Source organism: Halyomorpha halys, unplaced genomic scaffold, assembly GCF_000696795.3.
Source record: "Halyomorpha halys isolate HHAL.00 unplaced genomic scaffold, Hhal_1.1 Scaffold868.1, whole genome shotgun sequence".
NCBI lineage: Eukaryota > Metazoa > Arthropoda > Insecta > Hemiptera > Pentatomidae > Halyomorpha > Halyomorpha halys.
Window position 1 is genome coordinate 704,119 of NW_027108945.1, and position 18,631 is coordinate 722,749.

Genomic DNA, 18,631 nt, shown 5'->3' on the forward strand with positions numbered 1-18,631 from the left:
CTAAATCCCAACTGGTGATCAGGAATAACATGATATGAGTCAAGGATTGGATAGAGGCGTTTTAATAAGAGTTTTTCTAGGATTTTTCCCATAATGGGCATGAGCAAAATAGGACGGTAGGAACATGGATATTCAAGTGGCTTGGAGGGTTTGGGAAACATTTTTATTATAGACATTTTCCAAGGGTCAGGGAAATAGGTGGATCGGAGTGTAGTATTATAGATATAGGTAAGAAATAGAATGACATTACGAGGGAGCTGTTTCAGAATGTGTGCTGTGATAAGATCGTGGCCAGGAGCTTTTTTAGAAGGTAATAATAATATTCTGAATAATAACTTTGGAAAAGTTGATATTGTTTAAATATTGATGTTGGTTCCCATCTCGCTTAGTTATTATTTGCATGAAAGACAAATTATATGATGCTTAGCTTAAAAGTGTTATTTTTATTTATTTAAAAGTGTTATCTTATATTTTATGTAATGGGGGTTCTGAAAAAAAGAAAAGTTTTAAATAATTAATGGATGAAAAAAATACTATATATATTAAAAACATTTAGTGCTCTAACGATATACTATAATATGTTAATTCATGCGAAGTAATAATGATAAGATTTGAGAAAAAAAGGCTTTTCAAGTAGATTTCTCAGCGGGTTGTAAACAGGATTGTGTTGAGCAAGATTAAAATCTCATAAGAGTTTTACACCATGACAAAAAAAAAAATGTAACATTAAGAATCGTTTGCCGTTGTTGGTACTTGATTTTCATTTTTAGACGTTTTGCACAAATACAATCTCTCGAGATTTTGAGTTTATGACAATTCAAAAGTGATGATTGAAAACTGATCATACACAATAAAGAGATAAGAAATATATTAATAAATGTGGTTGCTATTTTGCAAACTGGGTGTTGTTTAGCCCATTGGATGATTGTATTAGTTTTTTTTTTTTAATAGCATGATTAAATATAAAATATAGAACAAGTTAGGGTGAAGAAAACTGTGATCGAAAACAATATGTAAGAAATGATACCTATCTAATTAAATAAAATTAAATATTTTAAACAACTAGTAAAAAATTGTGTGTGTGCATATTTTATTTTTATATTTTATCCTAAAATATAAAAGATTTTTTGTCCTGTTTTTTTTTTTTGCTAGACTTTAAATAAATTTTATATTTATTAACACTAAATTTTACCAAAATATTAACATATTGTTATATTACCAGTATTGTAAAATTAAAACATAAATGCCTCTCGAGCCCATTCAATTTTCTATTTTTTTCTTGAAGTTCTTGCCAATAATTTTGACATCTATTGGTCGTGGTAAAATTGTGGATTTCTGCCATCATTCTTTCTAGCTCAAAAACGTTAGGAAGATAAATTAAAATAAAACTTGGTTTCATTTTTAAACCAACCCCCTTTATAGTTTATGACAATTTGTAGCTCAACACCAACAACCACCAAACATCCCAACATTATACTATTTTACCTTACATACGTATCCGTTACATTATTTGACAATTTTAATGGATAGGTTACATGGCGGTTTTTGAAATAAACATAAGTTTTAAATAAGTTTATTCTGAAACATATAAAAAAATTTAATTTATTTATTCTTTACACCACACAATTATTCATTATATTACGATTAGAATTAGCCATGTGTTTGCGTTTAGTAATAGATATTATTTATTTAGATATTATTGGATTCTTATTTTTAGCATATTCCGTATCATCTTGTATCATTATTATATTATTTCACTAATTGTAAATTTACTGCTTTATTATTCACTTCTAAATCCTTTGAGTTATTTTTATTGTTATTACTTTTAATTTATATAGCTTAAAAATTGTATAGGCTCCACAACTCCCTAATAATCATAATTGCAATAATTACATTTCACTTATGTCTATCATTTTTATGTATTAATTTGGCCCCGACCGATAGATTTTATCATCTGGTCGGACCATATTACATGTAATTTTTTTAACGAATAAAATGAAAAATAATATTGTAAATAGGAAATCTGTTCCAGCAACCAGTTTTGACAGTCAAGAACTGTACAGAGTATGAGCAGTAAAGGGTTTTCGCTTCCAAAACTGGTACTGTGCATGCTCAGTACAGTTCTTGAGAGTCAAAATTGATTGGTTGAACATGCCTAGGTACGCGTCATATGTCTTACTGTCACTCGGGGTTAGGCAGGCCCCTTAGCAACCATCAGCTCTTATTTCGCACACAGTGTTCCGCGACTGTCTACTTAGGTCTAACAATTGATCTGGGAAATTCAATATATGCCAATGTTTTGACATCATTGACCAACGGACATTATCTTTATTTATTTTAAAATAGTAAATTATTCCTTTACATCTTCTTTAGTAATATTAAGCTTCCTTGTTATACAATTTCGTTAGTTTTATTTTAGTACAGCAAACCCTACGAATCTTAGGTACATAATTAATTATTTCAACAATTATACATATATTTATTATTTAATAATCAGATTCTTAATCACAAATAAAATTTCAATCTTTCAATTATACGATCACCTAAATTAAGCAGAAATACATAATTGGCAGTATGTATAGCATTAGGAGAATCCTTAAGAAATTGGATTCCATGCGCAATGAATATATTTGCAGCATAACTATCATCCATCCTTATTTTTCATTGTTACATAAATATTCAACATCATTTGTTCGCTATGGTAGTACAATTAGTATTAAACTGAATTAATTAATAAACCAAGTAAACCTAATAAAGTTTTATTTTTACATATTTACTATAATAATATTAGATATAAAAGATGAGGTCGAAGAGATCTATCAGAAAATAATTCGGCAATAAAAGAAGATAAGAGAGAGTTATAACCCATGTTGGTGAAATTAGGAAAGGGTCTGAGGGCGGTGGAGCGAGCCCTTGTACTGTCATTAAGCTTTTTGCCCTCTGTTCGGCACCATCTTCTTCTGTATCAGCTGTTTTGTCCTCGACCTACCATTTATTCCCTTCCAGAAGTCCATGGAACAATATTCCCCTCCAAGATAAGGAGGATAAGCAACGTGCTCTTGCCTACATATGGCTGTTAAAAAAATACTATTTTATCTTCAGTTAAAACATTCTCGTTGAATAATATTGAGCATTGTATGCACGTTGAACTATACATTAATATGAATTAATGATAATTTAATTGACGTGAAGTATACTCAACAATGAAAATATGAACATAAATTAATTCAATAAATAATCAAAATAATTTTTATTAGTAGGTAAAAATCTAAATGTGATTGCTATATTCCTGGCGCCCATTCATACCTTTAACTTTTACTATAGCTCATTAGTTGATTTTATTATTTTGTGAAGAAAGTGAACAAACTTTTGTGAAATAAAGTTATGTTGAAGCTAAGTCAAAGAAAACTATGACTGGAAATAATATACATTAAAAAAATGTCTTCCAAGTCACATAAAAGTTAAAACTAAAAAAAAAAAATGAAATTGCTGCTCTGAACTATTTTTGTGAAAAGAATATTAAATTTAAAAAATAATTGTTTGAAAAACCTGCATAAACCATTATAGCTTCCTCATTATTCCTAGTGGATAGGTAGGCAAGTAGTTACCAATATTTAATTTGATATTATTTTATCAATAATTTTGAGGTTTAGGAATAAATTATATTATTTCTCTCAATAAATCTGATTTGTTGTTACAGAATAAATTATATGGTATTCATAAAAAAATAAATAAAAATAATAATAAAAAATAATTTTAGGCATGAAAAAGTAAACTAATGATAAAACTAAGCCTCAACTTCTGTTTTGATTTGGGATAAATCGGATGAATTGTTTTTGAAATATGATCGAAATTCACGTTGACAAATATTTTTTATTATTTAACATAGCAGCATATATTTATTTATGATGTTTACATATCATTTTATCCACATACATTCATTTTTTATCGATTTTATTTTATACTTAATTATTTTAATGTATTTATTATCATTATGTGAATTATTTATATTATCTCTAATACATATTGCTCTCGAGTATGGCATAATGTACATTACAATAAATATTTTTATATAAAACAAATTAAATGATAGTGGTTGTCGAAATCTGATTAAAATCAATAATGAACTAAGTAAATAAGAATCCGCACGATCAACGTCAGATGAATGGTTCAATAGATTATGCCCGAACAAAAATTTGACAACATACGAACATGGAATCACATTTGTTTCTTCACATCTTAAACATAAAATACGTGCGAAAATGTTTAATTCTGAAGGCATATTTTTTTTCATTTCCTGCGTGTATTTATTATTCTTCCAATCAACAATCTCCGGCAGTGATGAATCAAAATTTAGAATGAAATGATAAAAAAAAAATATATTGATACCAATGATATTTATTTTTTACTTTCAGATATTTATTTATAATTAATAAACTCATAATTTATAATTAATAAATTCCAAAAATTAATAAACAGCTAATTGCGAGGACAGTTAAGAAATAATGATACACAGTGATGGGGAAAAAGTAATCTAGCTTCGTCCTTGAAGCAGATCTCTTGTCCACCAAAATTTTTAGTGGCCTCTTCGCTTTATTTTGTAGGTCAACCGTTGTGAATTCATGAATCAGTCTGTAGACGTATTCGTGTTGTTCATGAAATCGTAAGTAATAAATCCCGAATTTGTAATTTCCTATAACTATAAGTAGGTGTAAGTTAATTAACATAGCATATTGTTGGTCATTTACCAAGTTACATTATGATAACTATCAAAAAATCATTTTTTTTTTTAAAGTTAGCCACATTTATTTGCAAATACGGCAAATTTGTAACCAGTTGGGTCTTTCATTGAATGTTAACTTAACATGACGCTATTGTGGAGCCAATGAGGGTTGAACATTTAATTACTAACCAATCATCTTTATAATTGAACTGTTTGTTTAATCGAAAACGTTTGTTGATGAAAGAGCCTGGAGGAGAAATTAAAGGAACCCTGTTAAATTAAGCAGAGTTCTAATTGCTCCGATTTTGGTCCGAATCAAAATCACTCTGTTATCAGCCGGTATTCGCTCCTGATTCAAACAGCTATTCATCAATTAGATCCGTCCTGGGTCTTATCATTAAACTATCAAAGGGGGCTTCATCACCCATATAACATTCTACATCAAATGTAATATAAGCGATAGTTTCGCATTTCTAAGCATTCAAACATGAAAGGGAGTTGAGAGTATATACCTATTGAAATAGAGTATACTCCTACTTACCAAAACCGATGAAATAGAAGGTTGTTACGGCATATTACTCTAATATTTAAGTATTTAAAAAACCCTTCTCTGTTGTTATAATTTAAACACAGATCGAGGATTTTAACTTGTTTTTTACGTTTGTTTGAAACTTAACAGGCATAAAAAAACAAGAAGGGAAAAAAAAGATTCTACAATTCTGTACTTCGAAAGAAACCTACACGTGCCTGTTTTGACTTAAAAAGGCAGTGGTGGAAAGAAGAATAGAGAATTCATCAATTGGAAAAAAGATTTAGAGAAAATAAAAACCTTGTGTTATCAGCAGAAAGACTAAGCAGTACCAATGAGGCATCAGCACGGAAATTTTATAAAACTGTGTACAGTGACAAAAAACTGTTCAACCCCTGAATCGGACGGTCCACAACTGAACGGTTCTAGGTTTCCGGGTGAAGAAGTATGGGATCTTTCTGACCTAATTTGGTACAGAAAGCTTAGATGACATAAATTTACCATTGTCACACTCATGGATATCAAGGCGAATTGAGCTTACTCATTCGAACGAGTTGTTCATTTTGTGTATCTGGAGCCACAGATTGATAAATGTAAAGATATGTTGACTAATATAAGGAAACGAATATTGTCTGCGAATTTCGAGAGCCAAAACAAGGTTATGTAACACATTCATATAACTATTATTTATGTGCGGAGCAGAAACATAGGCCTTCCCAAAGTCAAAAGAAAGGCATATCCTAGGTTTTAAGAAATAAATTCTGAGTTGCATAAACGGGCAAGTGAAAAATGTTTCAATGAAAAAAGATACACAAACATGAGCCTGATTTAAGAACCAACAATCTCACTAGCCTACCTGGACAGGTAATGTTTTTACGATGGGGCTCCATCAAATCCAAATAAACCTTTTGGAGGAAGAAATGTATGACAACAGACCAAGAGGACTTCCGAGGTTTCCCGAGAGGATGATTCGATGACCCTTCTCGGTGTCTAGGATTGGAGGAGAGCTACATTTCACTTACTGAACTGGCAAAGAGAAAAAAGATGCTTGAAAAGGCCAGCACCCAGGTTTCCACGTCGATTGATTGAGAGCAAAAAAGTAAACATTCGGCTACTTAAAGAATAGACTTTAAAAGATGGGAAGATTATGTCCTTAAAACACACACATATAAATGCCTATATAATAAATATGTATTGTTATAAAAAAAAATTAATATTTTGTACATACCACCATCTGGTAAATTGCATCCACTATGTTGTACATTTCATCTCGTGTGATGAATCCGTCATTGTCGACGTCGTACAACCTGAACGCCCCTGAAACAAGAACAAAATATGTTTTTTATCAAGTTAATTTAGTTAAAAAGCTGGATCCCCTTTAATTTTTCTTAAATTAACCAAGATTGATTTAAATTTTTATTTTATATCTTATTTATTAGTTATATGTTTTTTAAAGTTCTCTGCTACGTTTTATCAAATGTACCTGTATTTAATTTGCCTTAACAATATTCGAAATATGTAGTAATATACACAGAAGTATTAGGTTGTAAAAAATTTGTCAATTTGTGTTTTGTGTTTGTTTATTGGCTTCCAGGGATCAAGAATACCAAGTGTAAGGGCCAAAACAAAAATCCGGTCTCTAACCATGAAATTATAAAGGTATTAGGAACTTAATTAACGTAAACCATGATACAAAGATAATTAATTAATTGTCCTTATATATGGCTACTCAATACTCGGTAATAATAGCTAGAGCCCGCATATCTGAGTAGACAAAGAGGACCTTGGAGCGAGATCTGATCCGGTAATCTCCTAAACTAGACTGACGTCACGGGTGGGTAAACGTTCTCTATGATATGGAGGTATAAGGCCACCATGAATTATCCTAATAGTTAGTAAAATTTTCACAATCTTCGCTAATTTAATTAGATCGAAAACAAATATAAATGTCCAAACTTTATTTATAATGAAATATTAAGGGTCAATAAAATTTAATAAAACTAGATCTAAATCATTCTTCGATTCTTGTGTTTCGCCTAACACCTTAAATCACATTGGTCAACACGAATTTCTAGTCTGAGTTCTAGATGGAAAATTTTGATTATTTAAAGTAAATAATAAATAGTAATAATAACTTATGTATAATCTTTTCACTTTTGTTTATAATTATTAATTATAAAGTGAATTTTAAAACAGACACACGAAATCTGAACCAAATTATGAAGAGATTTCAAGCAAAATTAATTTATTAAAAATATGGAATAAAATATATAAAAAGATGTTCAGGGTTGCGGTCAAAAGGGAAACAAAAATAGTTGTAAACTATTTTTGTGTCCCTTTTGACCGCAACCCTGACCATCTTCTTATATATCGATTTTTACGGTCAAGTATATACAGATATATACGGGATAAAATGTTGATAATTATATTTAACCTTCATTTGGATTGTAATATAAAAAGAAATGGGAAATTTATCCAAAATAAAGTTGAAATAAATAAATTATATGCTTGACTTGAGTGTGGGGAAGGTTACAAATATTGTCTTAATGTAGTATAAGAGTGGAAATTGACTATGACAAAAATTTTTAATGTTAGTGTGCAGAATTGACAAAATAGGTAATTAGATATAAGCTAAGGGTTATTAATTAATAAATTAATGACTCCCTAATGTTTTAATGTCTCAGAAGGTAATTTTGGTTTGAAATTATTGACCTGCTTAAAGTTCTTTAAGTTGTGTTTAAGGTATGCTAATTTATTAATAATGTTGTTTGTTTAAAATTCTTAAAATTCATTAGCATAATCTGGTTTGTGATAGATTGTCCTTGAGAATGGCCAAATTGGCCGAAACGTTGGATTTATAAAGAAATATAGATTGTTTTGGGGCCATCCACTTAAATTGGATAACAGGAAACTGCACGCAGATTCCAACTACTACAGCACTTACTAGACAAACGGTCTAAACTTCCAACTCATTACAAAAGACTGATCTACATGACAATAATAAGGCCCATCTGGATATACGGAGTTGAGCTTTGGGGCTCCACTAAACCTTCGAATTCCTCTCGTATCCAATCTTTACAATCCAAAATCCTTCGTAAAATCCTCAATGCTCCTTATTTTGTTACTAATAAAACCATCCATAAAGACCTAAATGTTCCTTATGTAACCGATCTAGCCCGAACCCGATATTAGTCCTTCCATAATAAACTCCGTAACCACCCAAACCCACTCGTTTCTAACCTTGATCCTCTTCCATTCCTGGCAATCATCCAAGGCGCCTGAAAAGAAGATGGCCTCGTGACCTTATATTGTAAACTGTTTTAGAGTTCTACTACTGGGTAGTTTCTCTACATCCTGTATCATATCATATGTCATTATGATCAAATTTACTGGTTGTATTTTTTTATACAGTTGTAAATATCAACAAATAAATAAAAAAAAAATGGATAACATTTATTTTATTTAAACAGTAATAATAATAATAATAAATCAGGCCCTGGCGATGAAGCACAACTTAATCGATGATAAGATCCCATATTACAAGTACCAACCAAATAGACTCCTCCAAAAATGTCCTCTCAAGCTCAATTGGGATGAATCAATAATTACGGACTGTACCGTCGTCATAATAAACCAGATATCCTCCTTATTGATCTAAGAAAAAAGAAAGCGGAACTTATTGATGTCGGAATCCCAAACGATAATAACATAAGCTCAACTGTGGAAGAAAACTGTGGAAATACCAGGAATTGGCGATAGAATTGAAAGAACTATATCAATCGAAAGGTGTTACCACTACTCCATTCACAATATCCACGAATGGTCTCAAACCAAAATCAACAGTGGCAGGCATGAATGGTTTGGAGGTGCCTATAGATGTGCTACGAGAGGCACAGCAGTCAGTTCTCTTAAACAGCACGTACAGGGCGAAAATTGATAAATATTTGAATTAAAGGAAAAATAAATAAAAGTATGAAGGTGATAGGACTTCTAGTTCCGGCACCTCAGATATTCAACCCATAATAGCGAGAAATACAGACCGTGATAATAACAATATAGTATACAATATATAATAATAATAAAGAAAAAATGATTTACTTTACTGTTTGTTTTTGTAGAAACTGGAACGCTTTTTTTTCGGATAGTAAGGGAATCATTGGCACTTTTTTCTGTATATAATACATAATGTCTCTTATCTATCATATAGATTTAAGATCGTAAAGAGGTCTGTAAAACCATTATTTTTTACTGCTCTGCATAAAACCATTTTCCTATAAAAGTTAACAAAATTCAAAATTATGAGAAGATGATTAGGGTGCGGCCAGTGAAGAAAACAAGTAAGTAAAATCTTATTTACTAGTGCCAACGTTTCGCCCAGAATTTCAGACCTTCATAAAGGCTAAAAACAAAAGAAAGATAACTTCCATAATTATTTAATGTAATTATAAAAAAAACAAGAAACAAAAAATTCAAATTTTTAAAATTATTTTTTGAAACATTAACAGAACTAGTATTAGTATTAATATACCAGTCACGAGTTTAACTCATAGATATCTGATCAGTAAGCAGCCACCTCCAAAATGTCAATACTGCAACAGTATACTTACGATCAGTCACATATTTGAAAAATGCCATTTTTATTCTGCGAACTTGAGTAGATTGGGAGTAGGACCGAGTGTATCGGATGCTCTGAATGATGACCAGAAGAACGTGGAACTGGTATTAGTTTTCTTAAAAAGGAATGACCTTTTGAATAAGATTTAAACCAGAAAATCTGTTATACATAATAAAAAAATACCAACAGAAGTAATTATTTAAATTTTTTTTTCGAAATTATTTAAAGTGAAATAGAATTATAGAAATAAAATATAAAGCACGAAACATGGGCGTTGATGACCTCAGGGTTTTACGCCCTTAAGCCCCAGACAACAACAACAACAATATACCAGTCAAGCGGACTGAATCGGGGAAAAAAGTAAATAATTTGTTTTTATTTCAGCTCTCGAGGTGATGTTTAATCTCAATGGTTCTCTTAAAAATGCTGATAATTAAAATAATTTGTTTAAAAATATTTATTTATTGCTATATACAACTGTATATTATAATACATTTAGTAAATCTGATCTCGATTAAATTGGAGTGTTACAGGCGTGTAGAGAAACTACCCATTGGCAGAACTCTAATGAAGTTTTACATTAGCTGATTTCGTGGCCATCTTCTTTTCAGGCGCATCAGATGATTGTCAGGAATAGAAGAGGAAGCAAGATTAGAAACTAGTGGGTTTGAGTGGTTTGGGAGTTAATAATGGAAGGAGTGATATCTGGTTCGGGCTAGATCGGTTACATAGGGAACATTAAGGTCTTTATGTATGATTTTATTTGTGACAAAGTAAATAAATTTAATTAAATAATAAGTAAAATAAATTTAAAAGTAGATGTTCAGAGAACAATATCGGTAAACTATTCCAGGTACAGGAATTAATTCTAATTAAATAATTCATATACAATTCATACAAGCTGTATGGATTCTAGAACACAGACTCAAAATTCGTATTGTTCGGCTCTGGCTTCTACAAAAGCAGATCATATTGTAACAAATTAAGATTTTGGTTATTATTCAATGTATAGAATTTATATGTTTATTCTAAAAGTTAAAATTTAAAATATAATCCTTATATTAAAATTAGAAAAAAAAAAATATGACCTGTGTTTTTCTATGAAAAATCAATATGCTTTGTTATTAAAAATAATAGAGTTGACTTTTAAATTTAAATAGTAAAATTCAAGTTGGATCTTTATTTGTTGTCGTTACAGGCCTCTGTTCAGTATCTTTGCCACATAAACGATCCTCCTTCATTTAAACCAAATTCAGGAGTCTCTTATCTCTTTACACATAAGTAGCGTTCTCCTGTCCGTACCTCTATTATCTTTATATATATTTTTTTCCCTTTTTCCTACCGGAAAGCCTTTCATGATAAAACTAGTACCGTCTATTCTGTTTATAAGGTCTAAAAATGGCGATCTATGACAACCAAGATAGCATGCATGCATCATACTGAACACAGAATTTTGTGGATTCATTAATTTTATATATATATATTATAATAATACAATCAGCATCAAAATTTACATTTATACCATATGTGAAGGGAAAAAAACAGCACTTGCAAAATGTGACACGTGTATAAATAAAAATCTATCTACGTCCTCCAAATTTGTTTAAATTGGTGATATGATTCCAAAAAAAAAAAAAAAGGGAAGGCAAAAATTATGCACAAAATAATTTTATTGTTGAGTTACGGAATTTCGTGTTTTAGAATTTCTATAGATGCAAATAACGAATAAAAATTTTGTTCCTGCCTACAATAGTTGCTGATGCATCCGTAATGCAATCGGGAAAGTCTTGGCTTTCTTCGTTAGAATCGGATATTTCTTTTTTCTATTGTTTGTTATTGCTGACAATAAGAATTGTTTATTTTTTAAAATAAATAAAACTTATTATTTAATAATTATAATTCAATTATTTTTTAAATAATAATAATTTTTTTAAAGTTCGTTATTTAAGGCCTGACTATTTATTTAAATAAGGATCTGACCAAGCTGATCTAATCAATTGGTTCTACATTGACATGGCGAGTTTAAGAGTCCTTTTCGAGATAATAATAATAAAAAAAAGTATATTTCATCAAAAAAGTTCCTGTCAAATTCAAAGTACGACCATTATTTTTTTGAGCTATGCTATTCGCAGAAAAACAGAATATTTTGCGAGAATATATTTTTTGGAATCAGAGGACCTTTTATTTCCGTCTAAACCTGAAATTCAAAGTTCTGTACGATCGCAATATCTTCCTCTTACTTTATATTTCATACAGAGATCAGTGAAAGTAAAAAGGACATTTGTAGGTGTTGAATTATATGACAACATGGCTACCAGATGAAGCCACTTACTATTTTAACCCATTAACAATTCTCACAGTTTATTAATTGCCAATGAAAACTTCAAAAACATGTATTTACGTCGAACACCTGAATTCGATATTTTTCCAGATGGCAATAAATTACCTCATATGTATTCCATAAATAAATATACAAAAATTGTTTGTCATTTTATTTATATAATTTTTTGAATTTATAGGTATTCTGAATGCCTTATCCCGGGAGAGGTGAATCAAGGCAAGAAGATCTTAGATCAGTTACGAAATGTGGATTCTTCAGCATCTGATGGAAGGGCTACAATTTACAATTTCAATTTCAAATTGCATTGAAAGTAATCGTAAAGATTTTCGTCACCATCGCGTCCAAGCTTCACGGGACACCACCCAGCGGACAAAAAAGTAGGACACTCCTGCCAGGTTCATATAATCTTAAATTCTGAATAATAAACTTTATTTTAGGGTAAATGGAAAGCTTCATTACTGAAATTGAAGGGACAAAAAAACATATTGAGCTCATCAATATTGATTTAACTACAGTCCTTAAAACAATAAAAAATCTAATTAGAGAATCATAGCGGATTCTTGCCAATTAATTATAATAAATTATTGTTTATAAAATATAGAAGATAAATAATTCGAAATAAAAAAATTATTGACGTAACTCTAATTCTTTTGATATTTCTCTCCAGTGCAAATCCTACCGGAACAAGTCCGATTCCAAATTGAATTTCGGGAGATGGCAAGTTTTAATGTCTATTTCGAAAAAATAAACGTGAGACAAGTGGGGTGGAGTGGAGTTTGGAGGCGTGTAAATGTAAACATTTAGGCTGGTGGAAGAAAGCGCCTTTACGTGCGAAAGGGACTGAAATATTAGTTGGACCTTTTCTGAAAAACCTCCATCGTCCCTTCCTGTATCTCATTTACTCTGGCCTCTCTTCGTTATCTGCACCATTCCTACTGAAAAAGTTGGTAAATAATTTCTAACTTACAGGTTTAGCACGCCTCTCACAGCGAACCTCGCCGCTACATTATTTTCCCAATCCCATGGATACTAAACACGAACAGATGGTCGAGAAAGGTCCATCCAAAGTGCTTTTATATTAAATATATTTCTGAATAAGGTAGTTTGCTATTTAACCGGCTACACAAATAAGGAAAACTGTAAAACTTGAATGCCCTGGGTTATCATTTTATTTTTAAATATAAAACGATACGTCTCAAAAGAAATTCTATCTAACAATGTTCAAAACAGAATATTTTACTATTACTATTATAGTCCTAGTTAAAGAATATCATGACATTCACGAGTTCCAATTGCAATTGGATGAGGAAGAAAATACATTTTGTATGGAAGTTGAATGTCCAGGATATAAAAGGTTATTGTTTTTTTTTCAAATGAGAAAAATATAAAATTATTTTTACTGGCCTAAAGTGGTATAAATCGTATTTGTTCATTTAAGATTTTTTAAAATACTAAAAATTTTCATTTTCATAATTTGATTATAATTAGTGAATAATATTAATTTACTATTAATTATTTATATTTTTAAATTTTGTTGGTTAAAAAAATATTTTATATTTCTTTTGTTGGGAAGGCGCAGGCAGAAAATTATTTTCTGTTACACTGTATTGAGTCAACTCCTGTGGGTTTTGGACCCCTCCTGGGGTCCACACAGCCTCATAAATACCTTAATTGGGTAAAAAATCTAGCGGTCGAGCGTGGTTCTGACCAAATCCTCTCCTTGCACAACCGTTGTTCTAGTAACAGTACTCCTAAGTACTGAACCCCTGACCCTCCATTGGTTGTAGTGGTACAGATTTTAGTTTTCGGTTACTTATTTCAATATTATAAATTGTATATCATAAGCTGCATTAATAATTAAAACTGTATTATATATTTAGTTTATTGTTAATGTCTTCTTCGAGTTTTATTTCATATATGATTTGGCTTATACTAGAACGGTTGCTGTCCATTTTTACATACGGTGGGAAAAACAAAAAAATGTGATGCCATACATAATAGCATGACATTAAGGTTGTCATACAGCATTTTTACTAAATGGTGAATGGTCCTATGATTTATATACGATAATAAGATACATCTTGTTACCGTTGTAACTATAACAATATTGTCTACACTTTTGTTACCAGGTTACCAAGGTAACCTGAAACTGAGATGACTGCCAAACTCTGCAATTCCTATCATTAATGTTAGAAATTGTGGGTCTAATTAAATTTAAAATCGATTTAACAGCCATTTTGGCAGTAAAAATCCCTTTTTCGTTCACTGTAAACAATTATTTGGTTATGAACGAAATAATTATTATTTCATATCGCCAGAGTAACGAATTTGTCTTCATCGTCTGTCAAATCGTCTATCTAGATTAAATCCATTAGTGAAATTGGAAGTCAACGGAACACTACAATACACATATAGATATCAGATCCAATTGGAATTATGAAAAGTTCCTTGTATAGTTACTTACTTAAACATATTTATGCTCTAAATCTCAGTTTAACTGGCTATCATTGGCAGTTAAAGTTTACCGCTGAATTTGAAGGGCAACCTTTGTGGCGCAACGGATAATCGTTGATTTTAACCAGGATTTAAGTTTAAACTATGATGGTGCAACCGTAGACTTGAAAACTAGTATAATTTCAATTTTCTTATAAATGTGAATGATGACCTTCTGATATAAAGCATTCCATATTCAAGTTTAGTTTTTGGATATTTATAATATTTATGCTGATATTTAAATTTAGTTTTAATTACTTACGATGCTTATGTTTGTATATTACGTTTACTTTTACACAATTTTTATAACGTGCTATCTTAGAAAGAAATAAAAAAAAATGATATGTTGTAAATAAGTAGTTTTAATTGCTGACGATATAATTAAGAATAATTAAGTAAAAAATACAGCAATATATTTCCATTTAAATATATTGCTAATATGATATTTTTAAATAAAAGAAAAAATCAAATAATATGATAATAAAAAATTAATAGGTATTTTAATTATTAAATAGTAAACATACAGCTACACAATTAAAAATAATTTAGACAACCAGAATGATAAAAGAGCTCTGGGAAAAATCACATTGCTGTATGCTGTTATTGTACTTCATAAATCCTCATTTTATTATTTTGTAGAAGGGCCAATTCAACAATTAGGTATTTTCGGATTTTTATTGGATATTTTTTGTTGAAAATAATTTATATTAAATAATAATTTATATTAATTAGTTTAACTGTATGAAACACAAAATGTTTTAGATTCTTAAAAATATGAATTTTTTTATGTATTAAAGTTTTTTCATCCCAATACAATTTTCGCCACCAGGTGAAGTACAAAGTAGCATTTAAGTGAACATTGTTGCATTCGCTCTTTTTGCGTGACATCGACGATGTATTAAATTATAAATATTCTTTAAATGTATGAGATTAAGTTATATTCTTCAGGAAAGACATTGAATAGCAAAGTGGAGAGGTTACGTAGCAGAGCTCTTTCTGGAGCCCTGAGCGAACTCTTATTTCACGGTGAGTGCCTCGGCACGGGCAGTAACAAGATGCAACTCTATCTCACTACTATACCACCGGACTACTCAAATCCAAAACATAATAGAATTATCCTTTTTAAAGCTCAGGGGATTTTTGAAGGTATAGAGAGTCCAATTTTTCCAACAAATAGGTAATTTGGATGATTGATGAAGGTTTTTCCATTGTTGTGACCTCTATGGATTTTTTTTATCATTCTGGAAATTTACAACTGTACGTTATAATGCATTTAGTAAATTTGATATTGAAACTTTTGAGAATCAAGGTTCAGGTGCTAGACAGCATAATAGAGAGCATATAAATAGAGAACAAAACAAATATACAAAAAAAAAAAAAAAATATGCAAAAGCCTAGCGCCCATATGAAAAGCAAAATTTGAATCAAATAATCATGAATGTTTACTTAAATAATTTTTATAAATAAAATGCAAAATCGGAGGTAATTCAATAAAATTTAATAGGTAAAACTTTATTGAACATTGAAGATTTATATAAATATTAATATAATGAATTAAAAATATAGTCATATTATAGTGCTAAGACTAAATGAGGCAATAGGATCTAAAGATATGCACATTAATTATATTATAATTCTTCACCTCGTTTTTCATTATGTATTGCCATTCCATAGAAAAAAAAATATTTATGCAAAAGATAAACTGAAGGAATAGAATGTAACAAGGAGAACAAAAGGAGTGATAAATAAATAATAAAAAATAACAGGAATGACACGTTGGAAAGGGGGAGATAGTGACAAGTTAGGTCTAGAAAGCGGTAAGAGGGAAGATAACTCACAGTGAAGTTTCTCGTCCAAGTTGCCCCGTGACGTCACAGAGAGTGCCCTTATGAACTCCTCGAACTCGATGGAGCCATCCTGGAAAACAAACAGGAGCATATTTCAGTTAGGCGAAAACAACACCCACTCGGGCGAAAAACATGACGTGGCCACCAGCCCAGCTCAACCAAATACTCACTCAATTAGAAAATTAATTTAAATAACACAACACAGAATTAATATCAAATACATTTTTATTCAAATATTCTTTAATTTTTTAGAGTTTAAGCAACACAGAACTAGTAATCACTACAAGGCATAACAGAAAATATATATATATGTTTATAAATGTGTAATGTGTTGCTGACTGTAAAGTTCTTCACTAAATTCAAGTTTCACAATGTTTATTTGATTTTCGTCGGGTTATGATAGTGGCATTTGCTTTCTCTTCTGAGAGCATTGTTAATTTTTTATTCTGCTAAAAAACAACTAACTCTGGAATTTCCAACGAAATATTTCGTTTTTTTATGGATTGAAAAACATTGACACTTTTTTTATCGTATATCACTTTTTTGTTCTAACTGAAGGTATAATTATTTTTTTAATTGTTTTTGACGATTTATGTGCAAATGGAACGAAAAATTAAACAATTGTAAAGAACAAAATCTATTTAAAATGTTTTGTAACTGATTCTCCAAACCGTTTCAAATAGCTCAAATCCATAAAAAAAAGAAGGAATGTTTGCGGTTTCTGGTAATTTATGATTTAACGCTTCGAATCAAAAAAGTATGCTATCAAAATAGATAATACTCCACTCTACTCCAAACTCCGGAGTTAGATGATCTGAAAAAATTAAATAAAAAATTACTCTAAAATGTTAGACCACATACCACGGTTCCGAGAAAGACAAATCAAAATTCTAAATAATAAAGAGTAAAGAAGAGGAGGTGAACAAGTTTAGTAGAACATCCTGTATACTCAAATTCTATATTTATTATTCCAATATATATATATATATATATATATATATTTTAAATAATTAATTTATTGTTATTTACAACTGTATAGACATATATACAACAAGTAAATTTGCTGTAGGTGACACAGTGACATGATACAAACATGTGGAGAATCTACCCACTGATAGATCTCCAAATATATATTTTAAAACATTTATTTATGTATATTCGGAATTTCATAGACTAATAAAAAACACTAATGAGTTGTTTTGCATCAGTGTAATCTTGGAGGAGGTATTGAACCAGAAGATCACATACTTGTGCAAGTAGTGTTTTTCTTGAAAAATGTTTGGTAATCCAAAAATCGCGGGATTTTGGATCAAAACCAACTCGTACGCGACCTCCGCATCGAATCAACGATCTAAAAGATACAAAAAAATACGAAAAATTTAAATTTCTAATTATAAAAATATATTAAATTTAATAAAATAAATTTGAAGTACTATTAATGGATAGATTCTCCACATGTTTGGATCATGTTATTGTATAACTAATATCAAATTCACTTGTTGTATATATATTTTTATGCAGTTGTAAATATCAATAAATAAATTTAAAAATATTCGATAAATTAAATCTATAATAAATAAATAAAACACTGGATATTGTTATAGCAGCTTAGTGGTATTAAGAACTGACAAGAATAAAAAATTATATCTACAGATCCACTTCAACATTTTCTTCATTAAGTCCTTTCATTGATTAACTGCTCTCCGATAGATTTCATGTCACATTTATGACTTGTTTGCCGACTGAGAAGTTATCTCTTTATTTTCGTTTATTTAATATCCTCAGATCAGCTTCCCTCCTCTTGTTCATGTTAGGGCTCTAACAGCGTGGACCGAAGGCAGTAGTGACTCTCAAGATAAAGATTCCCGCCGGACCAGATATTATCTCTTTGTTTTCCTCTCTTATTCCTTTACCACTGTAATTTACTGTTTTTTTCTTTTTTGTTAGAGCTTTTTTTTTTCTCTTGTTCCTCATGAATTATGATAATGTAATAATATTTTGTATTTAGGTAGAAAAAGTAGTTTGGCTTATACATCAATTTAAAAAATAAAAAACTAGATACCTAGCCCATGAAGTCACCACA

The 18,631-nt window shown here is 30.1% G+C and overlaps 1 protein-coding gene across 1 annotated transcript in view; it reads right to left on the reverse strand.

Annotated features, from left to right (window-relative positions):
* The window catches only part of LOC106686751 (frequenin-2), a gene marked incomplete at its 5' end in the record, with an annotated part of 186,989 nt that overhangs the window by 65,933 nt on the left and 102,425 nt on the right, over positions 1-18,631 (reverse strand). Inside the window, 2 exon segments of the mRNA XM_014430237.2 lie at positions 6,481-6,569; positions 16,540-16,618. Of these exon segments, the coding sequence (XP_014285723.2) occupies positions 6,481-6,569; positions 16,540-16,618 (168 nt within the window).